The 18,140-nt window shown below is 39.3% G+C and overlaps 1 protein-coding gene across 1 annotated transcript in view; it reads left to right on the top strand.

Annotated features, from left to right (window-relative positions):
• CFAP58 (cilia and flagella associated protein 58) overlaps positions 1–17,674 on the top strand; it is a gene marked incomplete at its 5' end in the record, with an annotated part of 46,047 nt that extends 28,373 nt beyond the window's left edge. The window contains 3 exons of the mRNA XM_009585456.1: positions 11,263–11,382; positions 12,909–13,042; positions 17,288–17,674. Coding sequence (XP_009583751.1) covers positions 11,263–11,382; positions 12,909–13,042; positions 17,288–17,408 — 375 coding nt within the window. The remainder of the gene's footprint in view (positions 1–11,262; positions 11,383–12,908; positions 13,043–17,287) is intronic.
• Positions 17,675–18,140: the final 466 nt, after the last annotated feature.

The following is an 18,140-nucleotide window of genomic DNA, read 5'->3' as shown; positions in this document are numbered from 1 at the left end:
CCTTTATCATTTATATATAAAGTCAGCCTTTTGAAGGTATTTTTCCATTCGAAAATGAAAAGGGAAATTTTCTTTTTGGCTTTTTATACTTTAGTAGGACTTGGCTCTTTTCTATCTCTATTTCCTGGAGGATTTGACTTCCTCTGGAAGCACTGGATTAATGCCCTATCTTGTGGCTGAAGCTAGCGGTTCTCTCAGACCTCAATTAAAGGGGTGAGTATATTGAGCTTTAGGCCTTTTCTATGCTTAAAAGTACCATTCCTACTGGCAAAAAAGTCACTTTTCTGATTTAGCTTATACCAGCTCTTGAATGGCAGAAGACTTTCTTGCCAGTATAATTGCATCTAATTGCATAACCAGTAGCTGGCATAGCCATGTCAGCACAAAGAAATTGCACCACTAACTGAGAAAGTCAAGCTGGCAAAACTTCTAACCATTGATCAAAAGGTTCCTGACATGGAAAAAAAAAAGCAGAAAAATGCTTTCCTGGCCTTATAAAAACCTAAGCATTTTTATGTATCTTAAGGAAGAGTAGAGAGAAAACAGTTTATGACTCCAGTTCTAAGTTGGTGGCCAGAATTTAAAGGGGTTTATATTGGAATATAGAAATGAGAAATACAGTAAGGACTCAGGCCCAACATTTACTTTTTGGCTTTCAGCTGGGTATGAATCATTTTAAAAAAAAAAAAAAGTTTACTTCCCCAGTGCCATGCGGAATTAGGCACTGGTGTGTCAAAGGCACACTGTAAGAATTGCCTTGATTTAGAATTGGACTCTGAAGAGAATCTCTGTTCTTTTTTTCAAATGAAAAAATAATGTATTCCCATGAACTCTGGCTGTAACCCAGTTCTAACTAGTGATGAACAAAAAATATCTAATTATCAGCACAATTTTGATGCACAACAGTCTACTGATTTAATGCCATTAAGTTAATTTCAGTCCAGGGTCTTGAATCTGATTTGAACTCGAGTCTCCAATGCAGTATGAAGTAACATACGGAGGTACTTAATGCATTGAGTCACCCTTCAGGACTACTTTTTCAGGTTCTTTGTGCCATCCTTTTATTTTCCTTTTGTTGTGCTTGAAATGTTCATTGCTGAACTAGGGCTTTGATTGGGGGTTTTAACTTTGACTGTAAGTGGAAATGTTTTGTATTTTAGTATTGGTGTTAAGTTGAAGGTTTAGTGTCTTTTAGTGATTCTATGCCTGACATGATGATTTCTCCAGACAATTAGAATTTCTCTAGTTCTCCACTGATATTATTTTCCCAATTAATTTAATTTTTTTTTTTTTTTAAAAACTGATTGTGTATTCAGTAGGGTTCTGTGAGTAGGGTATAACCACTCACACTGAGCAAATTGTAGAGTCATTGTGTTAATTCTTGGTGCAACTTACCTGGGCTTGTATGCAGTCCTGTGATGATGTAATAAGTAGTCACATCTCATAAGCAGGAAAGCTAAGAGTCACCTGTGTGAAGGTCTATTGAGGGTCTACATACCTACCTGAAAGTTTTGTGTAAGCCTTAAGAATTCAATAGGGATTTGAGGGATGTTCTGTTCTTGCCCTAGCTCTCCTCAGAAAGGAGTTGATTTCTATTTCTGCATATTTTGAATACACTTCTTGGTGGATTAGTTTATTTTAGCCCTTCTAATCTCAGTCCATCTAGAATTAGAAGATGTTCTATGCTATAGAAACTTACAGCATGATAAACTGCTCTTAAAAACACACTGACATTTACATTCTTTCCCTCCTCCCACATATGTTGCAATTCAAATGGAAGAGAATGAATTCTTCCCAGGAAAATAGCCTTTTTGTGGGTTTTTTTGTTTGTTTGTTTAGAGTCTGTTTGTTTAAACAAGGCTTTGAAAAAACAGGCAGGAAAGGTGCCGATCACTTTAATTTTATCAGGTGAAGATAATCAGCTGCTTTTTAGAGTAAGAAAATAATTTTCCAATAAAAAGAATGCAAATATTTCTGGCACTGGCAAATGGGAAGCAAAGCAGATTACTTAGCGATCAAACAAAACATTTTTGGTGAAGAATTTTCTTAGTGGAAGAGTTTAATTTTTACTGAATCTTTGTGGAACTACATTGCCCTCATAAACAAACAGATTTCCCATGATGAATGGTTTTGGACAGAAGCAAGGTGCAAATTTATTTGAGAAATTAGAAGAAAACAGATCAAAATAACTTCTGGGGATGTGCACAATTTTAGCTGCTCTAATGGTGTTTTAGTCAGAAATATTCAGATGCCATTTACAAAGATGAGGAAGTTGCAGGTGGAGTAAAAATCTCTTAGGGTTTATAGGTGGCAAATGTACATGAATGCATAATCTGTTTTTGAAGTTTTTTAGGAGAATTGATACATTTACTTGAGTTTGAGCTTGAAAGAGAACTTTAGTGGATCATCAGATGCCATCCCTCCACATCATGCAAGATTGATTTAATTACACAAATATAATCCTTGATAGATGTTGTTGTTTAACCCGGTAGGCAGCCAAACACCACTCAGCCGCTCGTTCACTCCCCGCCCCCGCAGTGGGATGGGGGGAGAATCGGGAGGGGGGAAAAAAAAATTCATGGATTGAGATAACGACAGTTTAATAGAACAGAACAAGAAATAATATTAATAATAATAGAATACACAAAGTGAGTGATGCACAATGCAATTGCTGACCACCCGCTGACTGATAACCAAGTAGCGATCGCTACTTCCTGGAACATGCCTACCATTCATATACTGAGCATGACATCACATGGTATGGAATACCCCATTGGCCAGCTGGGCCAGCTGTCCTGGCTATGATCCCTCCCAGCACTTGGTAGAGCATGGAAGCTGAATGTCCTTGACTAGCTGGGTACTTAGCAACAACTGAAAACATCAGTGTGTTATCAACATTCTTCTCATACTAAACCCAAAACACAGCACTAGGAAGAAATGTAACTCTATCCCAGCCGAAACTAGGACAATAGATGAATGTCAAGTATAGATTTGTTTCCGGCATTCTCATACATGTACTCCCAGTCCATGAATTTTAGCATGCATGAGAGAGATTGTTGGTTTCAAGTGTACTATGGTTTATGGTTGTGACTTTTCTCCCACGGTCCTAACCTGCTGCTGTAGTCTAGCCCTGGTGTTTCTGAAAAGCAAGGAGCAGATGTATTGGCTTATTCAGCATGGTGGTCCTGGGAGCTTGGGAGACCGAGTTTCATTTCTGTGTTAACTTCCAGGAGTTTTAATGAATTTTGGCAATTCATGTAGCAACTCTTTGTGTCCAGACCCTTTTGTAGAATGAGAAGAGGATCACTGCCCTGGCTGGAAGCAGTACTTCAGCATAAGTACATTAAAGATTTAACAGCATTCAGATACTGAAAGGAGGAGGCCACATAAGTACCCAAGGTACATCACTGTTATCTGTAATCTGCATCAGAAAAGCAGAAACAGTGATCACCAAAGTATTTTACTCAAATGTGTTACATCTGGTTTGAACCCGGAAATCCTGAGTATGGATACCTTGTATCATTAGACTTAAAATATTTTGTAAATTGACCCATTCCTAAAGTTCTTACTTGATCAAAATTGCCCTTAGCTTAAACAATAGTTTGCTAGAATAAAGCCTGAGTAAAAAGTTCAGGAATTGTTCCAGTAAATAACAAATAACTGAAAACGAACTTGTTTACTCCTCATTCCTGTATTCAGCATGTATCTGGGAAGGAAATAAATCTGCTGCGCACCCCAGGATAAAGTATATTAATCAACTGGTTATCTTGTTAAGGGAAAGTAAATGACTCGCTGACTGTGCTGACTGAATACATTGCAATGCACAAACTTTGCAGTGCTGTTAGCAATCCGATATTGATTGTCAGCCATCCAGAAGCTGCTAGAGAAGTTAAAATACTGGAGGAGTGCAACAGCAGTGTAGCAATACATTCACAAGCCCATATTATATAGTGCGGCCCAGAGCCAGCTCAAAGTCTTTATTATTCAGGTGTACCCTTTGGCAAGCGTTCTTCCATCGAGGCAAGGGTATTCTGCTCCTCCCTCAGCAGCAAGATATGGACAATCTATAGCATCCCATTCAGTGATGGATTATTATTTTGTATGACAGTTGCAACAACAAAACCCAACAAAAAAGACATTTCATGGGGACGGATTAGATTTTATCTATTTCAGATCACTTATTTTCATTCTTACAGGAGTGTGACTGGTGCTGTTGTTGAGAAAACGCATGCAGAAAGATGCAGCAGCATTAAGGCTGCTTTGGGGCAGTTAGGGGCAGGGAGTTAGAGTCACTGTGGTGGTGTTTTTTTTTTTAAAAAGGTAGCTTAAAATTGGACACATGAAGACACAAACAGGTGTAGAAAGAACCCCTTCCTCATTCTTCACTCTGAGACAGCCAGACACGAGCTGCCGAATGCACAGGGACCATGAACCCTGCGTAGAGAGACTTTCTGCCATGTAGGGTGTGTCAGTCAGCCAGTTGCTCCACATCCTTGAGGCTCAGAGCTCAAGTCTTCCTGTGCCTGTCTTAGTAGATACAGCTGTAATCTTAAACAGGGGATGGCACACTTGGGCACAGCAGTTGTTTTTACATGAACGTTAGGATTCGCTCTCTTTCCCCTTCTTTTAGTCCTGTTTCTGTTTCTTTGAATTTTAAGAAGCAGCAGGGGGAACTGAAACAGAACTCCTCGAAGGATAGCAGAGGGTCAGCCCTAATTACAGTGAGTCTGAAGGAAGCCATATATTAAAACATTCATGATTTCAGAATTGTCATGTGTGTTTCTTAGATGCACTGTTGTTTCTTAATAGGTTCCAAAGTGTAACAGGAGACCACTCTTTCTTCCCTGAGGTACTTGACATATGCAGGGAAACTTGGCTATCCTGTCAGAAAGATGTATGTAAGCTTTACTGCCTTGTTAGACAGGTATTTGTAGGTTTAAGTGGTGGCTTGACGTTGAGACAGCTGTTCAGAAGTAGCATTTCCAGATCAGTCAGAAGTGAAAGCAGAATCTGGGTCTGCTGGGACCCAGCTCATCCCAAGCCTCTACCTGCAGGAAGATCTAATCATTAATAGCAGAGGTGTGATAATTCTCCTTTGATTCATCTGATGTTTTTAAAATCTAAATGGCTATTGAATAGCTAAAATACACGCTGTTACACTAACATTAAAATGCAGAGGTTTTAAGTCAAATAGTCTACATTTGAAGAAGAGACTTTTTTTTTGGCTCAAAATCCTGTATGTAGTAATTATTAGCCAGTAAAAGGTTCCCCATTGTTTGTTTTGTAGACTTATTCACTTAGATTGTTTAGATTTCTTGTTAATAAGATTTGTATCAACCTCTGAATCTCCTCCAGAACACTTTAAGACAAGCCGCTACTAGAATGTGAAACAAAGGTTTGTTTAGAGCTCTCTTCAGTTCAACTGTCAAGCTGCAGGCACTGTGGAAATAGCTGGAATATTTACATCAATCCATGCTGCGTCAAGGATAATTCTCACCTTCAAGGAACGGCTCACTTTTCTTTGTGTATATATATGTGCGTTTGTGTTCCTGTTCACACATATAGAAGAACAAGGGATAATTAATTGATCACCTTCTGCAATGTAAAGTATAAACACTGTGATTAAATGAGCTACTGTGATTAATGATTTTATAAACCCTTGTTTGTAATGTCAATAGTAAAAAGGGAATTGCAGCTGTTATTTCAGCAAGAGACATCCATGCCAATTTTCTTCTGATAGATTGTTATCCTTGTGTCTCAGAGTTCATAAGCTGAAAGGAGAGGAGGATACGTAATCTATTTGTTTGTCCATTGGAAAAAAAACCCTGTTTTCCCACACACTTTGTAAGAAAGATACAATAGTAACAGTACCTAGCAATAATAATAAAAATAATAATAAGTTGCAATTGCACTTTAGCTGGAAATGTTTGTACTTTGTTGTTGCTGGAAGATGGTAATAATGCAGCATTCAGCTCTTACTGTTATAAAAAAGAGTCAAGGGTGAACACCTTAGAAGATGCTCCAAGGTATTTTTTCCTCTCTTGTTAAGCTGTTTTGAAAATGCCAGTCAATTTGGTGCAGTCTGCTCTGTGCCAGAGGAAACAGGTTTGCTCTTCAGAAGCATTATTATCAACTGGAGGGATAAGTTATAAGACGGGTTTAATTTCACTCCATCTAGAGTGGTGCGAATTTCACCAAAGACAGGGAAATGATCCCAGCCTTTCCTTCAAGTTGGTGGCAGTGTTTTAACAAGAAAACCCCGAGCGTCTCATGCAGTATTAGTGTGGCCACATTGTGAAAGAACTTCAGTGCCTTGTTTCAAACCTGAGTTAATTTGCCCAATGAAAAGCCTCACACTGGATAGTTAAAGGAGGGTCTAGATGATGATGAAAATAAAAGCTGTTCTAGGGAGCTGCATGCTTGCAAAAGTGTTTGCTGATGGATGTGGAATAGACAAGAAAGAGCAGGAGCTTTTGAAAAGTGTTTATTGAGAAAGTTTATACTGCACATTTCTCAGTGCTGGAGGCAACTTTCTTCTATTGTTACAAAATTCGTGAAGGTTACTGTATGCTAATTTGTTCTACACCTCATAAAACTTTTAATCATAGATGTTCTGAGCCAACAGCTACTCTATTAGGTATACACATACACACAAATAAGTGTGCAGCTTATACAGGTAAAATGACTATGTCATGTAAATGACTATGTATGTCTATGTATGTATTTAATTCAGATTTCAGTGTCCTGTTTAACATTTCTGAAAATGGATCACAGCCCCTTAAGGATGCTCTGCTGCTGCATGGCATCATAAACAAAATGGCTCTGGAGTTCAGCATAGTGCTGACATTTTGGTTATAATGCCAATAAACAAGAAACCCCCTGTGGCACATTGATTGACTTGTTTTCCTCACCAAAGCCATGAGGAACTGTAGTGTGCTTACAGTTACTGTGTTGCTTTCTCCGCCTTACTAATTAAAGTAAGAATTTTTAGCTAGGTTAAATGTTTTGGGGTTTGCCACCATACACTACCTTGCACACTATTGCTCTATATCTTTATCTTGTTGGGTTTTTTTCTTTAGCTCAATTGCTGGAGACAGGAGATAACATAAATGAAATTTACTCTGAGTCAAAGGGTTTAGGATTTTTTGTGTGTAGGTTTTTGTAAGAATTTGCATGATAGAAAGCTTTTGGTGCACAATAGGATTTTTGTGGGTCTGGTGGAGAAGGCTGTTGGTGTGCTGCTATGCCAGGTAAATTTGTTGAATTATCTACTTGGAAAGACAAGCTGATAAAAACAAGGACTTACGGCCTATTTCTGCTGTGAATACATCTTCATTAAATGTACGGTCATCCATTGTCTCTGGCTCAGAATACTAACCTGGGCTAACTAACAAGATGGGTCATTTCAGGAGTTTCCTAGTGTCGTGGTGAGGGAGAAGATGATATAAAATGAAGTCTCATCTTTAGAGCTAATACCCAGCACATTGGTCTATCCCAGCATTGCTGACTGCTTCCCACTCCTTGTCAAAGCAGTGAAATGCCTTGGTGTCATTTTGGGAATGTGTCTGATGGGGCTGATGGTCCTCTGGCAGGGAACAACGAGCAAATTGGGCTGTGCTGGTCAGCAGCAATAGCTTCTTTTGAAGTAGGACCGTGCTGGCAAAAGTGATTCTTCTTGCTGTAGACCGAGCAAACTCGTGTCCACTGAATCCTGAAGAAGCAACTGAAATTTGCCAAACACCCACCATTCCACTGCAGAAGCAAATTATTTTTTCTCAATTCACTGTAGAGCAAGCAGGCCAGGAGAACTCCAGATTCTGGCTGAGACAGCAGCTAGTTAAATTTAGGGGAAAGCAACAATACCCCCCCCCTCCGAATTAATAGGCAAGAGACCTAGGGATGCAGAAACATGTTGTTATGGCTGAGCCCAGATCTGTGGGTTCCTCAAAGCTCTCCTGGAAAACAAATCTAAGACAGGAAGGGCTGTTCTGAAAATAATGTGGAGTTTTATTTACACAATTTTTGCAGCAGGTATTCACAGAGGCGCTGAAATTCTCTTTGGAATGCCTGAAATTTGACTGTAACCCTCAATCTGAGTCTCCCAGTGTGCCCTACATACACAAAATGAATGTGCCCTCATCTCTCCACCATCGGCTTGGCTTAGTTTATGCCATAAACCAATGAAGCTGGTTGATATTATGGGCTCAGTCCTACAGTCAAACACCTGCTGAGTTCCATGGGAATTTTGCTGTGGGAAGGGTCACATAAAAAGCTTTGGTACTGGCCTAGACCTGATCTGAAGACATGTACATTACTCTTACCGGTGAGGGCTTAACAGCATGGAGTTATAGAGAGATCTGATGGATCTTCCTTCACCTCCTCAAGAAGAAGAGTAGTGCCTCGCAGTGTGTTTGTCACTTTAAGTTCTTTTCATCTCAAGAACGTGTAACTCTGGCAAGATGTACATTGTGATTGCAGCCTGGCATGAGGACGGAGGGAAGTGTGAGGGAAGGCAGTTTGGGACAAGCCAAAGAAACCCATCTTACACATGCTATAATGGATTGACTTATTCCTGCCCAATAGGTGTAGGATTTCAGGTAGCTTTTTGTCCAACACCATCTACGCAGCCACCAACAGAAATAAATGGAGTTTACTGACTTCTACTTTGGACAAAATAATGTTAGCTGACTTACAGTAGGCACCAAACAGATCAGCTTACCCTCTTGTTTTTGAATTACTGCTACATTGCTGATCATCATTGCCGACTTATGATTTTTTTGTCAGTGTCAGGATACCTTCTTTCCATCCAGCCCCACTGGGTTCTCAGACGTTCTAAGGAATGCGCGTGCATTTTACTTGTTTCCAAAACAAAAAAGCAACATAGATCCATCTTCTGGGGGTATTAATTTATGCACTGCAACTGAAAGCTACTTTGAATACAACTCACACATCAGACAACCCTACAGGTCTTTCTACATGTTCTATGCTGTATCTGATAGCTGGCTATTTATAAGATATCTGCATGTAATACACATTGCACAGCTTGTCTGTCCTTTCAATACAGCTAGAGTATGGTAGAAGCCAAAATTTTTCTTTATTATTTTGTGCTGTTTTTTTTATTCCTGATTTTTTATGTGTAAAGATAAAAGTACCTGCTTTAAGAAATGCATTTTTGGTGGTAGTATCACATGTACCTTCTAATTGACTTAGATTTACTCTGGTGGTTCCTGTTTTAAAATTAATTGAAATTAATTGATTTTTTTTTTTTGCATCCTGGGGTAAAATGTCAGAAATTATAGGCATGCCAACCTGTGAATATAAACTTTTGCTGATGAGGAAGGAAGTATCCAGGATTTTTCTTTTAATGTTTTGCTGACATATGGTGCTTCTAACCCAGTGACAAATTAATTGACTAGATGTAAAAGAGATGGACAGCGCTTCGCAAGAAAGGACAGGATATGCATTATAAGACAGCTGGTTCTGCCTCTGTTGGATTATGGAGACAATATACATCGGACAGCTAACGAGTCTCTGTTGCGTAAGATAGATTCTCCTTATAATAGAATTGCACGCTTTGTCTCTAAATGGGGTTATTATACACACCATTGCACAATGTTTGAAGAGCTTGGTTGGCCCTTGTAGAGGGTTAAGAGAGAAATAAATTGGAAAACAATTGCACATAAGACCTTCTATCCATCAATTGCTCCATATTTATCCAAATTACCGTTAACACTCTTCCAAAATACAAATCTGTGATACATTCAGGGGTGGAATGTTAATACTGACCGGCCAGATTTTGACAAGGCAGATTTTTCTTTTGCTGTTGTTTTTAACTTGCAGTAAAATCTTGCTTCCTCAGGAAGAAAAGGTGGTAGCGGAAACCACTTGTAGTAACATAACAACTCTCTACTGAGAATGAATTCTCAATTTAATTTTTGCCACTATGCAAACTTCAGTCCGAGTCTCAGGAGGTTTTGATTTTTCCAGAGGTAAACTGTGAACAACTTCATTTATAAAGAAGTCTTCTTCAGTATTATTCAGAGTTTAAGGGCAATGCTTGCAAAAGTAATTTATGATTTGAAGTGCTTCCATTTTTGGGTCCCAACTGGTGACCATTATAGTGCATGGTTTTCAGAAAATGCTGAGGTCTAAAAACTCTGGACTCCTTATGCTCTTGAAAACTATAATTTTATATCTTCAAAATAACAAGCCACTTTTGAAAATTCTGGCTTAACCACTGAGGAAGGCGAAATGTAGCAATTCTAGGTGATGTGATGGCACCGTTTCCCACATTGATGGAAGAATTCTGGGGTAAGAGTTGTAGACAGAGCTTATAAAAGAGACGGCAAAAAGGGTTTTGGCAAAGCCAGTGTAAATAGTCACCTATCCTACCTCCTACTTGGCATTTTTGTCTTCTTCAGTTAAATCTTTTGTCTGCTAGTCCAACTTCCAGTCAAATAACCCTTCTTTTTAATTTCAGTTCTCCAGGTACCAGACAAGGATGGGATCTTGCTAAATAATGTTAAATAATAACAATCTTAGTCTGACAGGGTAGATACTAAAAATACTGTAATGTGCAAAGCTATGAAGGTGGCTTTGTTCAGTGCTTTATTCCTCCGACTAAAACCAAGTACATCCTCAAACACAAAAAGCAACCTTTCAATACAGAAAGCTGTACGTGGGTCCATGGTGTGGTTTCTGTTCTGGCATGGCTATATCCAATTCCCACAAGTATACTGTTCCAACACAAAGGAAGAGGAGACACATGACAAAGAGAAATTGTGCTTTGCAGGATTTTCTTTGGAAGAAGTTATTCTTTTGTACAGTCCTTCCCTGACATTTCTGTAGCCTGCTCACATCCTGTTGGGTGAAGCTATGAACTTTAATGTACGGCAATGTGGCTCATAAGAAGAAAGATTGCAATAAGCACAGTTACTAGTCATTAATTTCCCACCCCTGGATACTTTTCCAGTGACTGTTTTATGTTCTCTGTGGTAAAGCATGCTCACTGATGACAGTGTTTAAGAGTATTTCATTCGTGGTTCGAAGTAGCTGGATGTTTCTCTTAATGAGCTCTCCCACTGCTATCACAACAACTTTAAATACCTTATGGCTAGTGAGGAAAGACTGACACACAGGCAGATTTGTTTCTGCAAATGTCTTCCTGATTGAGTTGCATTTTTCAGTGAGGTTGATTTCATCACAGGTTGTGCTGCTGCTATATTAGTTTTATAAGAGCTCTTCCTCTTTTCTTTTTCTTAGGAAAAGGAAAAACTGTATGTGGAATTGAAGCATGTCTTGGCCCGGCAGCCTGGGCCTGAAGCCGCAGAACAGTTGCAGCTCTACCGGCACACTCTCCGAGAGAAGACTAAACAGCTGAAAGTAAGAGATGCCCTTTATCTCTGGCTGAGGGGCTGCCAGGATTGCAGAATGACTTCACCAGTGATCCTGGGGAGTGAGGCTTCAGGAAGATTTTAAATGATCGGTGTGCATGCCTTAGTATATTAGATCAGGGAAAAAAGATTAATGCTGCATCTCACCAAGGGAGAACCAATAACAGTAGAAGAACTTTTTTTCACATTATGCTAGTTTGTTTCATTAAAATAGAGGAAAAGTCTTATTAGAATATGAGTGTGCAGCACAATGCTGTAAATGCTTTTTGTGCGTGGGCATTCTGGGACACCATCAGTTTTCCATTAAGCTTATTCTTCTTCCCTTTTCTTGAACTGTTAAGATCTTTAATAAGCAAATCAAAGCTATTTCGTTTTCTTTTTAACAAACTAGTGGGAATATATTAAGAATCCAGTCTTAAATTCTTGTTATTTCTCTTGCAATGTGTACACGTATATTAGACTTGCAACTTTTATAGGGATGGCAGGAGTAACCTGTCCTAACCCCTTGTCACTAGAAGGGAGGATTTCCTGGTTCTGAAGAAATCTTGTGGGAAACTTTGAAAGCACGATATTAAAAAGTGATTCTTTGATAGAATAAGCTGATCTTCCCTTGTTCTTGCCTGCATAAAAGATCAGTCTCCCCAGGAGTTCATCTACTTCTACAGCTCCTCTCTCTGTTGAAGTCATCATCTCCTGTTCACTGCATCATAATCACGTCTATACTAACCATGAGGAAAAAAATGCAGGAGCAGATGGGCCCTTAGGAAACAAAGAGGCTGTTATGCAAATCTTAGCTTTCCATGGAGAAGAAAAACAATGTAGAAAATGTAAAATAGAAGCCAAAGTTTAGCTAAACTGAATGTGATTTGAAGTTTTCTGTACGGTTTCTATTTGTCCTTAATGCAGTCAATTGCTACTGTGTATTTCAGGCACAGTATGCTGTAGCATACTGACTTGCATGCCATTTTGTGGTGCCAGGTCAAGCTATTCTCCTTCTTAAAGAAGGAAAACATACTATGCATGCTCCTACTGTTTTTTAAAGTTTACTGATTCACGTGAAAGCAGCATTGTATTCATATTTACACTGCCTGGTACTACTTTGCCTGTGTGGATTTAATTACTTCATGTGACAAAGTGGATCGCTGTGAATAAAACCCATTATTATTAAATAAATCCTTCTTTATTATTTTTTAAAATCTTTATTTTGGGTTTTCACCCAGGTTTGTGTGCCAGAACATTAAGAGCTAATGTATGTATTAACACCATTCCCATAATTCTTGGGGCATATTTTACATGTTTTATTGTCGTTAAATGGCGTAGCCTTAATTCTGTAAATTGTCGTTAGGTGAGCAGAGGTGATCAAATGAAACATCATGATAGAAAATGAGATGGGGTGGAAAATGGTGATGTCTTATATCGTCAAATGTGAAAGGAAAAAGTGTGTGTAAAAGTACTAACTTATGCATAAGTGAAACTAACATCTCCTCTTTCTGCTTTTTGCCTTTTGTTTGTTAGGTTTTGTCCTCAGAATTGAATATGTATGAATCACAAACCCAAGAATACAAATATGAAATTGAAAGACTTGCCAACGAGCTTCTGAATGTGAAAAAGAAATATCTGGCTCAGAAACGCAGGGAACAACAGGCCAGGTATGGGAAAATAACAGTTTTGTCTACACAACTTTCTGCATAAACCAGGTGTTTTTTAGACCCTGCTTTAGTCTTTTGATCAGAATGTGGCCAAATTTGACTGAGGTGATATAATATTGTTGCCCAATTTTCCTGAATGTTATCCTTCATATTACTTCAGTCTGGTCTAGATTTACCATGATCTATGGCCAGGACAAGAACATCCAGCAGAGATGTTGCTGACATGTTCTGCAGTCCAGTTAAATTATTCATACCAATGAGATGGTGCCCAGAGGACACAGATTAGTGTCTCGTCTCTCACGTCGAATGAGAGATCCTCAAGCATATGAGGACCTCATTTTACAAGTTACAATTGTAATGAAACAGCATCTTATATGGGGGACAACCTTTCTTCATGTGGCAACTACGTAATCCTGGTGTAAGAACAATGTTGTTGTTGTTTCCAAAATGTGGTAGTTGTGACTGATGACTATCCCCTTCTGGCGGCAGATATCATTGCCAATGGTTGCAGAGAAGAGCATTCCCCATCCGCTTCTTGTTCCCTTCCTACATCCAGATGGAGGAAAGTGAGCTCAGAGTCTGGCTTTGTCAGATGTCTTACCCTTTTGATGGTAGAGCCTAAGAACTTTCCTGTACGTAGTTGTTGTCTCTCCTTAACCAATAGTAGTTTGATGACACCTCCCTGCTACTCTCAGTCCACAACTGAGAGTTCAGCTGCTCCTCTTGATTAAAAGAAAATGACTAGGATCTTAGTTGCCCAATTTCTGGCCCATTTAAAGTGACCTAATTTGCAGAGGCTGAGATGAGACTATTCTGATAATGAATCTCCAAGCTGGGACACCAAAACTATTAGTCTCTTCTGAAAATGAAGTTATTGGACTTTCCTTTTAAAGAGAAGTTTCTTAGATTTCTGTAGTCAGATGACATGATCTGTTACCAACTTTTTCTGTGTATGCCTTTTGTCTTTCCATCCCTTTCCATCCTCAGCCTGCCCCTTCCTCACACACCAAAGCCATCGGTTCTCTACATTGCTGAATATAATTCAAAGCTGCCTGTATCTGTTTCTTCCTTAATCATATTTCAGCCAGCAAACAGTTTTGATGACTAAATTAGCAAAATAGTCAGTGATAAACAGTGACTTTTGTCCATCTGCAAATTGCATAATGTTACCTTAATGTTTGGAATTAGCAACAATTGTGCAGTGCTAATGGCCTTCCTGGAGCTTTAGGATCAATATGTGAGTCTACCATAATGCCTGATAATCCATTTCCAGCAGCTAAGTATCCTCTTCACAATAGTTTTAATGTTTCCATTTTGGACCCTGGCATCATGTTTCTTTCTGTTCATCAGATGAGAAGAAATTCACCCATGTTTTGTTGTTATATCATACCTAGAATTAATTCCTGTCATAACTGTTAAAAAATCCAACTTGTTAGGGGCATAACTGCTTTAAAGTAAAACAAAAATATTGTGCAAGGTGATGGTGACTGAACTTGGGTCTGTTAATCATACACAGTGAATGGAATTTCATGTTGCAGGTCAATTAGTGCCGGACTCATTACACTGTTTATAGGTTCAGGATAGATATGTGCCATTAGTGCAGCTTGTCAGATTGTTGTTCTTGTGGGCAGGCATGGGTATAGTCTGATAAGCATGGTGTCTTTGCGACATCTATGTTTTGGAAGTACATTCAGATGCTGTTTGTGGTGCTTCTGCAGGATGATTGCTCCCACCTCAGGCTCAGAAGCTACCAGCGCTGTGCTGTCAGCCCTGACTTGCACTTCTCTTGTCTTTCTGGCAGCTGAGAGGTGGCCAGGTGCTGGGCTTTACTCTCTGTCCCTCATCATTGTTTTTTTCCCCAGTCAAACCTGTTGGACTACATCCTGCTTTGAAGGATATGCACACCCCAAGGCATAACTGGCCACATCAGTCCTGGATAACTGCAGCTTCTGTAATCTCTAGACTGTGCTTTGTGTTGCCCAGCAGCAGTGCAAAGGAAACGACGTCATTGTGCAGCCTTCCTTCTCCAAACTGCCAATTGTGCGTGACGTCTTTTGCTTTCTGCACTAGAGAGAGCCTGCTGTGCAGCCAGATCCTTCCGGAAGAAGTTCTTCACCCCTGACATACAGCCATTCCACATCATTCCTGCCTCAGACTGGGCTGGACAGGCACTGCCTGGTGTGTAGATGCTAGCTAAAGAGCCAGAGCCATTTGATTCATACAGTCTCAGGTTGCTCTCAATCCCAGCTGACACAAAACCACTGACTTGATCTCTATCATGCTGGCTAATGTTAACATCATGTCTGAAATAAATGTGGCTGGTTTTGCTAATAAAAAGAGGATCCTGTCGGGACAATAGCATTAATAGCATTATTGACTATGGTATGAAAGAGAATTAATACTCTCAGATAACCTCACACAAAGGTATCATCTAAAGCTTTTATTGATTTGCACAAGACAGTTCTGGTTTGTGATTTAAAGTCTTGATACTGAACTAATGCAGCTTTCCATGGGATGCTGAAGGAATATATTGAGTGACAACAGGAATTTAGCTTTGTTTTGTGTTCAAACTGAAAATCCAATGTTTAAAATTTTGCTTGTGAATTTGAAATCCTTTTTCTGCTCTCTGATTCTGAATGTTGTCTTTCCCAGATGTCTTAGGCTTTCTTTTTCGCACTCTTCCCATTCTCTCCTTCTGCTTCTTGCACCCTTTCTGCTTCACTACTTTTCCTAGTTGCTTCTAGCACCAGGGTTCCAATTTGTTCTTAATAAGGATCGGTGAGAAAATATGACACATAAATCCACACCAGAGACCTGATCCTGCAGTCCTATATATGTAAATAGCTGCACTGAGGGATATCAGTAGTAAGTGGAGCTTTTGCACGTGGCTACTTGCACATTAATTCTGCATAATATATTACAGTATTCAGCTGCATAGAATTTTCCATACTGATGAGCGCATCTGTTGGCTGACTCCATGGGAGCATGAAGAAAGAAAGAGCATGGACTCTGGATCATTTTCTCTCCCCAAAGTTGGAAGCCCAATAGTGAGATAGGATGAGCCATATAAATACAGCATGTTAGTTTTTAGTGCTGTCAGATGGCATATCCATTAGTGCTACATTGATACAATTAAAAGCAATTATAAATGGTTTTCATGGTTAAGTTCATCTGTGCCATCTTTTGCCTATTCTCCCACCTCCATATGGGTTAAATTTGGAAAAGGAAGCATAACTAGTCATCCTACAGGGTTTCTCGGAACTTCCTCCTCTCCTGACACAGTTATTTAGGGACAAAGAGAAAAATATTAATTCCAGGAAGTGTTTTCTTTTCCCTTACTGGGGACTGAGAAAGGTCACTAATATGATAAGGCTAGATTTTGCAAAAGTGTGGTTGCGCTCACATTTGTTTCTCAGTTTCAATGACTGTAAAATAAAAGTAATGGCACTGACCTTCTTTGTAAAGCCTTGAGACCTCTGCTGTTATGATAAACTAGTACTTCATAAAGCTCCACTTCGTTAATTTTAAATATCTCAGGACCTTTCTCTGAAACCTCCAGGTATATACAGCAAGTTTGAAATACTGCCCTTCGTATTTGTTCTGCTGTGCTTACCTCCCCAACCTCATAAGAGTGGAACCAGCTAACCCTTGTTCCCCCCTCTTAAGGCCATCAAATTCAAGCCCTCTGGATCCTCAGACAGAGCAACTTCCTGGGGCTATCAGTGCACGCACAGCACACTTAGTTTTCTGCGGATGTCACAGGCAGGGTAATTATCACTAGAACTTTGTTAAAAAGTGAAGACAGATAACACTATTTATTCATTAAAATTCAACAAAGAAAAAATATCTCTCCATTGCGCCTTTGATGAATGTAGCTGTTTGTTTGAAAACAGGCATATACATTCTAGAATGGGATGGTGATTAGAAATCTGAAGTCACGGAGCTTATGGACAAACTTGCTCTAATGAGGTGCTCTGACCATTTTGGGGAGTAGCACGAAGAAAGCTCATTTATTTCTAGTTTTTAATAATTCCAAAAACCATCAGTAGGCTTGTAATTAGCTCCAAACAGATACCTAGTCTTGGCAGTTTATCCTAACAGCCTTTAATCAGCAATTTTTCAATGAACTCTTGATACGTGGCTGCATCAAAGAAACTTTGGAGGACACAGATTTCCTTAGTTTGTAAACATCACTGGGCTGCAGAATGAAATATGTATTTTCCTTTTCTTTGTTTCTATTTAAAGGGAGAAGGAGCGATCCTTGACTGACATGGAGCCTGAGTTTCCACGCCACAGGTCTGATGTTCCTCGCTTCACTGGAGGGGGCTTTGCTCTCAGCAGACCCCTTCCCAAAGTTACAGCTTAGGAATGGACTCATCACATTTACGTTCCCAGTTTCTTGCTAAACTCTATTTGTGCTGGGTTGTTTGAGAAACTGTAATTTTAAAAGAAATTCAGAATCAACTTTCCCTCTGAAATCACTGTATTGCCTTCAGGAAAAGGCATTTTATAGTAGAATTAACATAGTTTTGGTTTACAAGCTGCAGACCAAGTCTGCCCATATGATGCCAGCAGAAGCCTGCACTGGTGTAAGTGAATAGTGGAGACCATGCAGATATTTCTCTTCAATACAATTTAGCACTGTAACACCACAAAATGCCTTAATATGTAGTTATTTCCCCTTTATCTACCTCTGTTGTAAGCACTCACTCCATTTATTTTCTCACTCAAAGCACCTGAAAGAAATGAGAAAACAGAAAAGAAGAAAAATTAATAGGCTGATGTTTCAAGCCCTACTGAGCAAATGCAAAATTAACACGTTTTTACTTAGATGTACACATGTAGCAGTTCTTTGTGCAGGTAGTGTATAATAGGGTTTATGCAGTGTTTGCTACAGTTGTTAGTAAGATCAAGGAAGTTTGTGGCCACAATGTACGTTATTAAGAATGCGATTCTGTTTACTCTGGTAGACACAAAGTGACATAATTATGTCTGTTCAACTGGGGAGACTGTACACACTGACTGGGACATGCTGTTCTTCCACATAAATCCTTCCAAGTGATTCAAACTTGGACTCAAAACATGGCAAACTTTACTC

Source organism: Fulmarus glacialis, unplaced genomic scaffold, assembly GCF_000690835.1.
Source record: "Fulmarus glacialis isolate BGI_N327 unplaced genomic scaffold, ASM69083v1 scaffold8249, whole genome shotgun sequence".
Lineage (NCBI taxonomy): Eukaryota > Metazoa > Chordata > Aves > Procellariiformes > Procellariidae > Fulmarus > Fulmarus glacialis.
The sequence above is the reverse complement of the archived record's forward strand: the minus strand, read 5'-3'. Positions and strand labels throughout refer to the sequence as shown.